The sequence below is a fragment of the Mixophyes fleayi genome, chromosome 11, assembly GCF_038048845.1.
Source record: "Mixophyes fleayi isolate aMixFle1 chromosome 11, aMixFle1.hap1, whole genome shotgun sequence".
Classification (NCBI taxonomy): Eukaryota; Metazoa; Chordata; class Amphibia; order Anura; family Limnodynastidae; genus Mixophyes; species Mixophyes fleayi.
The window spans coordinates 28,840,641-28,853,997 of record NC_134412.1 but is presented as its reverse complement, the minus strand read 5'-3'; the positions used below and the strand labels follow the sequence as shown (position 1 = coordinate 28,853,997).

At 40.3% G+C, this 13,357-nt stretch overlaps 1 protein-coding gene across 2 annotated transcripts in view; it reads left to right on the top strand.

Moving 5' to 3' along the window:
• Positions 1-13,357, top strand: part of SYT5 (synaptotagmin 5) — a 211,694-nt gene that overhangs the window by 181,628 nt on the left and 16,709 nt on the right. For both annotated transcript variants that reach the window (XM_075191252.1, XM_075191253.1), the window contains 3 exons: positions 573-692; positions 1,539-1,706; positions 2,262-2,429. In XM_075191252.1, coding sequence (XP_075047353.1) covers positions 573-692; positions 1,539-1,706; positions 2,262-2,429 — 456 coding nt within the window. The remainder of the gene's footprint in view (positions 1-572; positions 693-1,538; positions 1,707-2,261; positions 2,430-13,357) is intronic.

Below are 13,357 nucleotides of genomic sequence, written 5' to 3'. Positions count from 1 at the left end.
TCTAAAGAACAAATTGGCTAACTGAATCTACCCTTTAATATGAGACATTGCCTTATAGGATAATATGCATAGTCATTACAACCAAAGTGATGACATTTCTTTTAAGACTCTTGGATGAATATCATCTGAACCAACTGATATATCTTCTTTTCATTTTGAGTGTTTAAATACTGTGACGCCTCTTTTGTAGTAAATATATTTCTGTCTATAGTACAGTAAGGAATATCTTTCCCCTCTAATGTAGACCACTCTTTTAATTTACCACAGTAAACACAGAAATAGTTTATTTAGGCAATTTTTTGGTCTCCTTCAACATATCATCCCCTTCGGTTTTTTGTTGTAACCCGTTGAACGTTTGTTACAATTGTTAACGATGTAACTCTGAACATATAACTAAACATTTACTTTGTGTTTAGTTTCTTTATGCTTTACTGGTATTAAAAGTGGAATACATTTTCCTTAGTTCATACATATTACCTATATAGTTATCATTATATCTCCACCAAATGCTATGTTACTGCCCCCCATTGAACCGGTTTCACTGGACAATGAAATTATGTGTTCCTGTGCAGGTGCAACCAGATGTGGAAGACCTGGATCCCTCTTTACTAGGAGATGAGAAAGACGACAAACCTCAGGAGAAGTTGGGAAAGTTACAGTACTCACTGGACTATGACTTCCAGACTGGACAGGTATAGAGAAGCTACTCCTGACTCGGTCAGCGCTCCTACATCTTAATGCAGAGTTCTTAGAACTAGTGTCTTGAAAATGTCAGGTTCTCTGGATCTGCTCATATAATACAGTGTCCTACTATGGCACACAAAATACATTTTAGTAACCACTTCACATCATGTTCCAGGAAGCATGAGAAAGGAATCATTAGCTGGCATTGTGTTGTTGATTCCAGGCTAAATGCAATCAGAGCTACCTTGGATACTGCTTATTATCCAGCAAAATCCCATTTTACATACATGAGACTTTCCTGTTAACTATAATGAATGCAGTAATATAACCCCCACCAATTCCCTGATTTGTTATTGATTGACACATCACTTCCTCATAAATGGATTTTGTGAAAATGGGAATGTAGAAAAGCCCTTCCCCTATAATACAGAATCACACAATGTGATCTGAGTGGAGTCTGTCTCACTAGAATTAAATATTCAGTTGAGTAGATTCCACCCCCTGGCTGTTAGGGAGCTTATACAGTCATCCACCAAACAGCAGAATCTGTGTAGCAAGACCAGCTCCAAGAAATTCAGAATTTTCCAGAGAGAAGAGTATGAAGAACTCCACCTTCAGGGGTCTTGGTGTTGGGGATCTTAGGTTTTACAGGGGTTTTGGGATTGGTTGGGAATCAGGAGGGTGGAGTAAGTTAATAACAAAAGGATTACAGCATTCATTGCTCCCCTGTCTAACATAATTCACAATCACTACTGAAAACCAACATATAAAGCACAACTAACCCCCTTTTTCAAGTTTATTAAAACACAAATATCAGATTCTGACTCTCGTGTTTTCCCGGCTTCTCCGTTCAGCTGGTGGTGGGAATTATACAAGCTGCAGATCTACCAGCATTGGACATCGGGGGAACATCTGATCCCTATGTCAAAGTATTTCTCCTACCAGACAAAAAGAAGAAGTATGAAACAAAAGTGCATCGCAAGACTCTTAACCCAACCTTCAATGAGTCCTTCACTTTTAAGGTAGGGACTAATATAACTTATTGGTGTACTTTTTAATAACAAGGCAATATATTTATTCAAATGAACACATATTTGTATATCCTCTATATCCTTTCTTTTGGATTGCCACTAAAATATGTGCGTACTAGTTCCTCTTTTACAAAGCATCTTAATACTAGTAGTGGCAATACTACTACTAATACTAATAATAATAGTAATATATACATAAAGTTAAATAAACAGTGCACATTAATTACAAGCTACAAATGGTTTGGTGAGTCGTTAACCTGTTATTTCTTTGTAAACCTCTTTTACGTCTTGACTACTGGAAGACATACATAATTGCACTCAACTTCCATTATCTAAAACACCATCAGACTTCTTATTACATGGGAGAACTGTCAGTCAGTGTTTTAGCCAATGGATTTCCAGAGCAGGACATGTAAATCTCATTACTAAGATGTCTCTTCTTCTTAATAAATGTGAGTTAAAATTGACTAATAATACAAATATTAACTTTATTCTATTAATTATGCAGAAATATAGATGTTTAATTGAATATTTTCTTCTCTCCAGATTCCCTATGCAGAGCTTGGGGGAAAAACCTTAGTGATGTCAGTATATGATTTTGACCGATTCTCTAAACATGATGCCATTGGAGAGGCCCGTGTACACATGAACACCGTGGATCTGGCACATGTCATTGAGGAGTGGCAGGACCTTCAGTCTGCTGAAAAAGAAGAGGTAAATTACCTAAGGATCCCTTATATAAGAAGTCAGGCTCTCGCTGTTATTCTTTATGTGCATTGGCTATATTTCTCCTGGGGACTGTCTATCCATTTGTTAAACCATAACGTGTGTCATGGTTTGTAAAATATAGCAAGGGAAATATGTTCCTGTCTTGCTACCTGCAAACAAAAGGAAACTAGAACTAATCAGAAGACAGCTCAGAACCATGAAATGAAAATATGTCTCTAAACATATACCACTGAAATAACATACATCACTAGAGGCGTTTTGACAACAACACAATACACAACAGACTCCAATTTCTGTCCCAAGAAGCAAGACCAGCTTTGTTTTCCCCAAACTTTAATACACCTCTTGCATACTGTAATTGCATGGCTTGACCATGCAAAGTTGTGTCTCATTACCCTCTTCATCTTTACCATAACAGTTAGTTATAAAACTGGTCCCCTTAAAAATGTAGGGTGACACCGTAAGACGACTGTCTCGGGGCTGGTGCAAAAGTATTCTTGTGGAGTGAAAATGGCTATGCCCCCCCCCCCCCCCTCACACAACAAATAAAAACACTACAAATGAGCATTCCCGTAAATTTTACCTTATTTCCATAGTCTCACTCCGCAAAACAAAATCTTGTTCTGCACTGGTCCGCAAAACCAGGATTAGTAGTGCACCTTCTAAGCATTCTGCTAGGAACGCCACTATGTCCAGCTACTCCCCTCAATCTGTGTAAATGCCTGTTTCTGCGCAAACGCTACTATCTTGCTCCATGAAGCCATGCACCATGGCAGAAATCTAGACATATTAGCACAAGTAGAGGCACACAATTTGTCCAATCTGCTTTTGCACTATGCAGCCAACAATTTGTTCTTCATAAGTAACCAGCTCTGTCTTAGAACTCGAGAAACAAGATAGAATTCTGTTACTTAAGGTCTGAGCCAGTGGCGGAACTACCATTGATGCATCAGGTGCCATGCGCCAGGGCCCATGGAGATAATGGAGCCCGCCGGATGGCAGATACAGAGGATTGGGGGTCCCAGTTCCTTCCTACCCACCTGGGGCCACAGCTTGTTAGCTCCGACTCTGGTCGGAGCACCTTATTATCAGTTCTCATTGTCCTTATCTTATTGTCCTTATCTTTATCTTCAGCTTGTCCATGTTTACCTTATTTATTGGTCAACCAGATCATTAGATTGTTCACAGCATAGCCAATCAGATCACAGCAGCAGGAGATGAGTGTGGTGACCATGTGTGAAGCAGTGACCTGTCCACCTATGCGATTATCATAGTGAGAACAGGTCTGCATGTAATATGATGGGAAGAAGGGAACAGAGAAGAGCAAGAAGTAACAGACTGATAATTATAAAATGGAACGAGCAGGGTCCCCAACAGCACAGATTAGTTATGTGAGGTCCCTAGCACTTCCCTCGGACTTGCCACTCAATTAGGCTTTGTGAGTCACTATGGTGTGACCTGTAACTCTCTAAATACAGCTCAACAAATAAAAATGATCTCCAAATACTATAATACATTAGGTAAATGTAAAAAAGCAATGACCTTTTCTTGCTTCTACTGTATAAATAAGTCCCAGTGCATGCCGGTTCATGCATTTTTTTAATTTACAGGCTCCCCGGTGAGTAATGATTCCTTATTTACCTTTAAATTAATAGGCTCCCTGTAGAGTGTGGTTGCTGCATTTTTTTCCCTGCCGTGACATTAGGTTTTCTCCTATTTATTCTCTGTGTTATGAGAAACTTCAGTTTTAATCACCAGTTGTGTGATCCCAGCTGACTCTCATAGCGTTCTCACTGGTAATCCAGGAAATGGTTATACGAGAGCTGTTAGTGGCCATAAGCCCTATCAGACTTAACACATATTAAAAAGAAAATTAGCAGACGACAGTGTTATTTCCATTTAAAATGCTGCAAAGATATATTTTTATGTTTTTTCTTCAGATTGTAATTTTAGATAATAATAATAAAATAATCATAAATATTCTTCTTCTTTTTATTATTATTATTATTATTATTATTATTATTATTATTATTATATTATTTTAACATTATTATTATTATTAGTAGTAGTAGTAGTAGTAGTAGTAGTAAAAAGTATTTTATAAATTGTAAATATGTGTGTAAATATGTGTTTATATATTTATATTTTACATAAAACTAGATAAAGTGACCTGATCACTGCCTGGTGCGGAACCGGAACTTAAAAAGTTAAAACTATTGTTAAAGACTATTTGGTGATTAAGAGTTCAGTATAACAATTTACTTTTGTGTGAACAGTTACACGTCCATGTCTGTATTTTGAGTTACATACAACTTATGATATGATACGTGCAACTTTAAATCTAATGCAGAGAGCAAATTATATGGAAACCATAATCATTAACTAAAACATTAAGCCCTTTATATAGGTGCACACTTAAACTGCGTCTCGTCCCCTTACTGTATTGTACTTGCTCGTGGATGCCCCAGATCTGTCTCTTGAAGCGTACATGGCCTCAAGTTAGATACACGCATTTTAAAATACTATACAACAATAAGTTTTACGGGGCATGATGATAGCTCACATATAATATATTAGGAATACATACTTTGCTAGGCACTGAACCTCTCTACTGCTATGATTAGAAGCATAGACAGGTTATTTTATTTAGAAGCCATAGCAGATGTGCGGCATCTTCCAGATCAAATACAGAAATGGCCCAACTCGGCTGCTACATATCTTCTGCTCCTCAGCCTGGAAATGTGGCTCTTGGCTGTGACATCATCATCATCATCAGCTATTTATATAGCGCCACTAATTCTGCAGCGCTGTAAAGAGAACTCATTCACATCAATTCCTGCCCCATTGGAGCTTACAATCTAAATACCCTAACACACACAGACTGACAGAGAGACTAAGGGCAATTTAATAGCAGCCAATTAACCTACCAGTATGTTTTTGGAGTGTGGGAGGAAACCAGAGCACCCGGAGGAAACCCCCGCAAACATGGCGAGAACATACAAACTCCACACAGATAAGGCCATGGTCAGGAATTGAACTCATGACCACAGTGCTGTGAGGCAGAAATGCTAACCATAGGGCCATCTTTTCCATTGGGCACGATGGGCAGTTGCCCGGGGGCCCCACGGGCAAGGGGGCCCCATAGGCACAGCTCTTAATGAGAATAAATAATCCTGCAAAAGAAAAAAACCTGCAAAAAAAACCTACAAGGGTCACTGAGCAAGTACATCTATCTATTTCTATCTGTATATATCTATATCTATATCTATATCTGTATCTGTATACATCTATATATATATATATATATATATATATATATATCTATATCTAGGGGCCCCAGTGCACTGCTTTGCCCGGGGACCCATAATGTTGTTAAGATGGCCCTGGCTAACCACTTAGCACTGGGGCAGGGACTGATGTGAGTTCTCTGTACAGCTCTGCGGAATTAGTGGCGCTATATAAATAGCTGATGATGATTGTTTCAGCTTTTGAACTGGGACCTCGGTTTACATTAAATCGGTCTAGTTAGGCTTCATTGGGTTATTTTATTCTTAGTTTCAGATACAGTTGTTGGGGTTGGTTGGGCTACTGACATTTTATGACATTTTTACCCCTCTTATGATTTTTAATGTTACAGCTGAAGAGAGTTTTAGATGCAGGTTTCAAATTGTGCTTAAGAATTAGTGATAAAACTCCTCTTAGTACAATTCTGTGGAATAATGAAATTTCCTGTAATTGTGAACAGTCAGATGAACAATTAGATGTAGGCCCATTTAATCATCTTAAAAATGAGTCTTCACAGAAAGCACACCCCCAACATTTAGACGTGCGAAATTGGAACAAAATAAGTCCTGCCCTGTCTCACCCAAACTCCGCCCACACATGGACAAATGAAGGTAAAAACATACCCACTTAGGTTACGGCACGCACTTTTTGTGACTCGCAAATCAGGATGTCCAGCCAGAATCAGGACAATTGGGAGGTATACAGGAAGCCACTTGATATAACAAGTCATACAACTTGTGGTCGCAGCAGAATCTGTGTCTACCTTTCTTTTTTGTTTTCTGGTTCGGAGATAAAGGAGTTCCTTAAGAGCTTCGCGAAAACAAGTGTATTCCATAAGGAATAGAAACACACATATTGCATCAGCCTTTTCTACAGCAGGCAGATTGTTTCACAACCTTACAAACAAGTACCATGCCTTACTACAAATGTCCATTGATCTGCTGACATTTAAAACAAATGCGCTTTATGGAAAAAAAAAGTAATTCTTCTGTGTGCTTACAAAATATTTATAGCACCGATCTATATTTTGTATATCAATAATGTAAAACTTTAACAGCTCCTGATACTTTATAACAAGGGTGAGTGAAATATTTGACCCCAATCAATACATCAATTTTATATGAATGTGAGTTGCCAATTTATTCATATTTTTAAAGTCCATACATTATAGTGAGTATTAATATTATACTTTGGTTCAGTGGTCCAAGTGGGGTGTATACGGTGGTATGCCATATTATTATTATTATTATTATTATTATTATCATTTATTTGTTAGGCGCCACAAGGTATCCGCAGCGCCGCACACAGTACTAACAGTAGACTATACAGGGTGAAACCATACAGAACAATGAACAAAAAGTACCAATACTTCAGAAACTCCGGCCAGTCATATGCAGTAAAGACGGAGCGGAAGAACAGGTATGGAGACAGGAGGGGAGGGGGCCCTGCTCATACGAGCTTACATCCTAAGGGAGGGTAAACAGACCCGTCACAAGAGGAGCCAGTTGAGGCAAGAGGAGAGAAGGGAGGACGAGCAAAAGGGAGGAGATGGGGGTTAAGTAGATGGTTGGTAGGCTTTGTGGAAGAGGTGAGTTTTTAGTGCACGTTTGAAGGAGCACAGAGTAGGAGAGAGACGGATGGAACGAGGGAGGTCGTTCCAGAGAAGGGGGGCTGCACGGGAAAAGTCTTGGATTCTGGAGTGGGAAGAGGTGATAGTGTTAACTTTGTCAGCAACCAATTAACCTACTAGTATGTTTTTGGTTCGTAAGAGGAAACCGGAGCACCCGGAGGAAACCCACACAAACACGGGGAGAATAGACAAACTCCACACAGATAAGGCCATGGTCAGGAATAAAACACTAGCGGTGCTGTGAGGTAGGAGTGCTAACCACTAAGCCACCGGGCTGCCCGATATGATGAACTAGTGACATTACCGAGGCATAATTCTTATGAAAATTGGTTCAGCCCATATAATGTCTGCCTCCACTGTGTGTAGGTGATGGCTACACCTTAATTGCATTGCCTAAATTATCATTGGTATGCAATCATTAGGGATAGCATAGTTTTGCAGGTGTACTGATGTCCTAAAACAGTGTTGGCTAACCGGTGACACTCCAGGTGTTGTGAAACTACAAGTCCCAGCATACCCTTCCAGCAATAAGCTGCTATATATTGCCAAAGCATGCTGGGACTTTCACAACACCTGGAGTGTCACAGGTTACCCAACAATGTGACCTAAAACATAACTGTTTTTCATCAGTGCTGCTGATTCATTTTATATGACAGTTACTAGAAAGAAAAAATAAATGGATTTCATTATAGTAGTGGGGCCACATGCTCGTGGTCTCCCTGCCACAGCGGGAACCAGCCCTGATTGTCAAGAATTTATATTTTTATTTACACAGTGTAGTTAGTGATCGGAGTGGTAATAACTGTCACAGTTTTATGCTATTTGTCTGCCTGAATTTTTTCTGCAAGTGACTGACAGTTACCTCCACTCAGACCACAGATGTTGCCAATGCATAGATTTAAACCAGGGCATAACCAGAGTAAATTGACTTCACAAAGCGCCTAATGCATAGTATGCTGCTGTGAAAGGGCCACCTGGTGGCCGAAGTATGCACTTCAGGAAACATATAAAGCTATGCAAAATATTTCATTAAAGCAGCATCATGCAAACATCATCATCATTTATTTATATAGTGCCACTAATTCCGCAGCGCTGTACAGAGAACTCACTCACATCAGTCCCTGCCCCTTTGGAGCTTACAGCATACTTGCCAACTCTCCCGGAATGTTCGGGAGACTCCCGCATTTTGCGAGAGTCTCCCGGACTCCCGGGTGAGTGTGGCAATCTCCCGAATTCTGCCCACTTCAATAGGAAGTGCCCCACTTCCTAGTGAAGTGGGCAGAATTAGCTCCCAAACGCTGCGGTTTGGCCCCGCCCCCGCTGTCAAATGACGCATTTTGCGTCATGCCGTCATGGGGGCAGGTCCGAAATGATGCGCATTTTGCAGCCCCGCCCCCGCCACGCCCACCTCCAATTACAGGCTCCCGGAAAACAAATATTCAAAGTTGGTAAGTATGGCTTACAGTCTAAATTCCCTAACATACACACACACAGACAGACTAGGGTCAATTTGATAGCAGCCAATTAACATACTAGTATGTTTTTGGATTGTGGGAGGAAACTGGAGCACCCATAGGAAACCCACGCAAACAAGGGGAGAACATACAAACTCCACACAGATAAAGCCATGGTTGGAACTCATGACCCCAGTGCTGTGAGGTAGAAGTGCTAACCACTAAGCCACCAGGCTGCCCATAACATTAACCAAATCACAATCTGAACCATGCTACATCTGTATACAGTCACAACCGGTCCAGTTTATTTGATGACTTGCACTACACCAATATAAATAGTTACAATTACAGTTAGAGTTAATGTGCTACTAAACCTAAAATAGAAGTCGACTTACAAAATAGAGGAATACAATTTCAAAATACAAAAATACATATGTGAATGTTTTCAGTAGTTTATCAGAAGAGAACATGTCTGAGATAAAGTTGTGATCGTGGAGGAGATATTTTCCTAGACGTGCTCTAAGGAAGCCTATTGCAGAACACAATCAGCCAATATAGTATAGATTGAGTTGTCTTTTAAGAGTGTCAAATTGAGCTGAGATATCACATTACTATGGAGGCATGAAACCTATTATCAGGGCACTTGTGCTGTTGTATGTACTAGGTGTCAGCAACGTTTGTGGTAGATGTTAAACCACTAGAAGCTTTTAGACTAAACCAATTTGTTGTTTTTATTTCAGAACTTGTTGTAACAGATGATATATACATATATATATGCAGCTCCAGTTATATGCATCTTTTCAGTTCAATGGTTACTGGAAGAACCTGCTGAGAGCCTAACTTCCTGTCTGGGCATGCTCAGTAGAGCAATGCGGACAGCTGGATGCTGCCCCATTTCCTGTCTTCACTAGACCACAAGGGACACCACTATCAAGATGGGAGATGGAGCATAATGCTCCATTATAACAATTACTTGTATCACACCCTCATAGGTTTGTTTATGCCAAAAATGCCACCAGCTGTTGGATTGCAGTTACCGCCAAAACTTTTGGTAGAAGTAGTTCCCCTTGAACCAGAGGAGACAAAGGCCCTTGTATACTGGACTTCCGGTACCCCGTGAGTAGCAGAACGGTGGTGTGGCTATTATGGGGCCTGGAGGTTAACGGGGACCTAACAACCATGAGTTTCCCCCTCTTCCATGCTATGCACCACCCCACGCACCCTGATTTGCTCACATGTGCCCAATTTTGAGAGCAGGGGGGGGATCTTGGAGGCTAGAGTGGCATTGGTGGCCCCCTACCCTAATTTCACTATGGGGTACAGTGAATCTGTCCCTTCCCTGGGCCTCATGTCCCTCTGGATTTTTTAGGCTGGCAGATATATATGCCCTAACACACACACTACACCAACAGAAGTATAAATACTATTTACATGGGGAATGAAATTAAAAAAAATATTGAATTGCAAGCTGTCAGATCTGGCCTTTAGGGTTTTTCGACAAATCCTGGAGGCTACTAGAGGACCTAGCAATATAAGAGGTCCTGGGCCTAGAAGAAAACCTGTTCTTCCATAGTGCTCTGAATATTAATTGTATATTGATTTTTTTTCAGACATTAATTTGATTTGGCAGCTACTGGGTGAAAAAAGTAATGAATACATAGTTCTAATAATTGTGTCAGTCTACATAATGTACATAATTAGATTATTAAAATGTACTTAGCATAGTAGATTATTTTTGAATGGAACATCTCTTCTGGTGTAAATAATTGAGGGAATTAAGTTTTTTTTTTCTAGATCTCATAATGGGATTTCGAGTTCAGAAATAGTTTGAGGGGATCATGATGCCATAACAGTATTTTTAAAAATGGTTGTTATACTCTTATATAATTTCAAGTGCAATAGGATGTGGAGGGATAATTATCGGTGTTGAACCTGCTGTCATTTTTCATTGATGCTAATCATTAACTCAAATTGAATGCTAAAAGTGGCCATTTAGTTCCAGAGGTAGAAGCTGAAACGGGCCTTTGTCACTTTATGACTATTAGCTAAATGCAATGCTCATTTAATATTTGTGAATTGTAGTCTTGTAAATAAATAACTGATTTCCCACAGCAGTTTATCCTGCAGTTTGTAATTTAGTATTGCTGTTTGCTATCAATAGGCTATACAAAAACCTTTAAATACATTCACAGAAAAAGTGCTTTCTTGGTACGTGTGACTGTCAATGGAGATAATCTCCTGCAATGTTGGTTCTCCTGGGAAACAAGTTATTAGCATGAAAACGGTTCGCATCCTAGCACAATTTAGAAATTGTCTATGCTCTGGGAGACTTTATTAGTCACTAGAAAAACATGATATTCAAATCTCTAAGACATTGTGGCATTACTTAATGTTTCAATCATTTGCACATTTTAGTTACATCTCGCAGTGGGAAAGATACATTCATGAGTCTGTTTAAAACCCAATATAACTTGTCATATACAGAATATCATTTTAGTGCATAGAAAACTCGGTGGGCTTAGCTGAAGTGTAAATTCAGTCATTGCCTTACATCACATCACATCTTGGCTTAAATACAGCATTCGTGGTATTGTAGAGACAGCAATAATAACAGACAGCAATAGGAACAGCGCCACCTGCAGGTTATCATTGCTCATTTTACATAAAAATGCTGGGATATCCATAATTTTGTAGTTCAGCACTGACAACCTTTAGACAGCACGGTGGCTAAGTGGTTAGCACATCTGCCTTACAGCACTGGGGTCATGAGTTCGATTCCCGGCCATGGCCTTATCTGTGAGGAGTTTGTATGTTTGTATGTTCTCCCTGTGTTTGCGTGGGTTTCCTCTGGGTGCTCCGGTTTCCTCCCACACTCCAAAAACATACTGGTAGGTTAATTGGCTGCTATCAAAATTGACCCTAGTCTCTCTCTCTCTGTGTGTGTATGTTAGGGAATTTAGACTGTAAGCCCCAATGGGGCAGGGACTGATGTGAGTGAGTTCTCTGTACAGCGCTGCGGAATCAGTGGTGCTATATAAATAAATGGTGATGGTGATGATGATGATGACAACCTGCTATGACCAATCAAATCCCTGGATTGATAAACCTGTTTTATGCCATCCACAGGTAGAAGTCCTAGTAGCTTCAAAAGTTTACTAGAAAGGAAGGTGGTATAGTCAGGCTCTCTGCAAATAATATGCATCACAGAATAAAATCTTGCATGAAGAACAAATATCTTACAGAGACTTACGGGTATATTGACTAAACTGCGGGTTTGAAAAAGTGGAGATGTTGCCCATAGCAACCAATCAGATTCTAGTTATCATTTATTTTGTACATTCTACAAAATGACAGCTTGGATCTGATTGGTTGCTATAGGCAACATCTCCACTTTTTCAAAACCACAGTTTAGTAAATCTAGCCCTAAGTCCGCGGAAATGCTAAGCATGTTTCCAGTACTCTGCCCTTAGTTCAGCTGTCCTTCCCCCTGCATAATTATTGCACTATTTAAGGTGCCACCCTGACACATTCAGTGCTCTGTTATTGGGTAGTCTCCACATAATAGCCTGCAACAACTTTGGTGCCTGTTTTCTGATATCTGCTGATCTGCCTCCTCTAAATGACCCCTGGTTTCCATTAGCCACCCTGTGCCTGAGATTGTGTCTTGTGTTTGGATATTCTGTCTTATGGATTCTTGGGGGTATATTTACTAAACTGCGGGTTTGAAAAAGTGGAGATGTTGCCTATAGCAACCAATCAGATTATAGCTGTCATTTGTTTAGTGCATTCTGCAAAATCACAGCTAGAATCTGATTGGTTGCTATAGGCAACATCTCCACTTTTTCAAAACCCGCAGTTTAGTAAATCTAGCCCTTAATCTCTGCTGTGTCCCTCACTATCCTGTCTCCTAAACCCCTATAACTCTGATGCACCACAAACCTGCGATCAGCTGCCAGAGTCCTCTGGGTCTCTGCCTGCACTGCTGTAGTCTGCTGAACCAGCAGCCATTAACCACTTTCCACTGGGTCTTCACCTTTACTGCAGCCACTGCAGCCCTCTGCTGTACCTCAAGCCATACTTGCCAACTTTTCCTCGTTGGCTTCAGGGAGATCCAGGGGGAGGTGGGTGTGCGGGGGCGTGGCTTATTGAATCGCATAATTTTGGCCCCACCCCTAAACGATTGTCACAATTTTGGTCAGAGAGAGTAGGCGACTATGCGTTAAAGAAAAGCAGCTAATGAATCTCTAGAGACTGAAGTGTCTTTTACATTTCTGTCTCCATTACTGAAGTTATGTTGTCTTACCTGTCGGTCTTTGATTAAATCATGGTCTCCATAAAAATGGGCACCTCCATAGGCACCAATACATGGACATAGGACACAATTTCTGAACTGTGTCATCATGCCACAGATGGCAAAGCCAACCATGTCTTGTACTGGCTCAGCATCAGGGAGAATGCCAGACTCTTCAGGGAGTGAGGGAGATCACCCCTATTTCAGGGAGTCTCCCTGACATTCAGGTAGAGTTGGCAAGTATGCCTCAAGC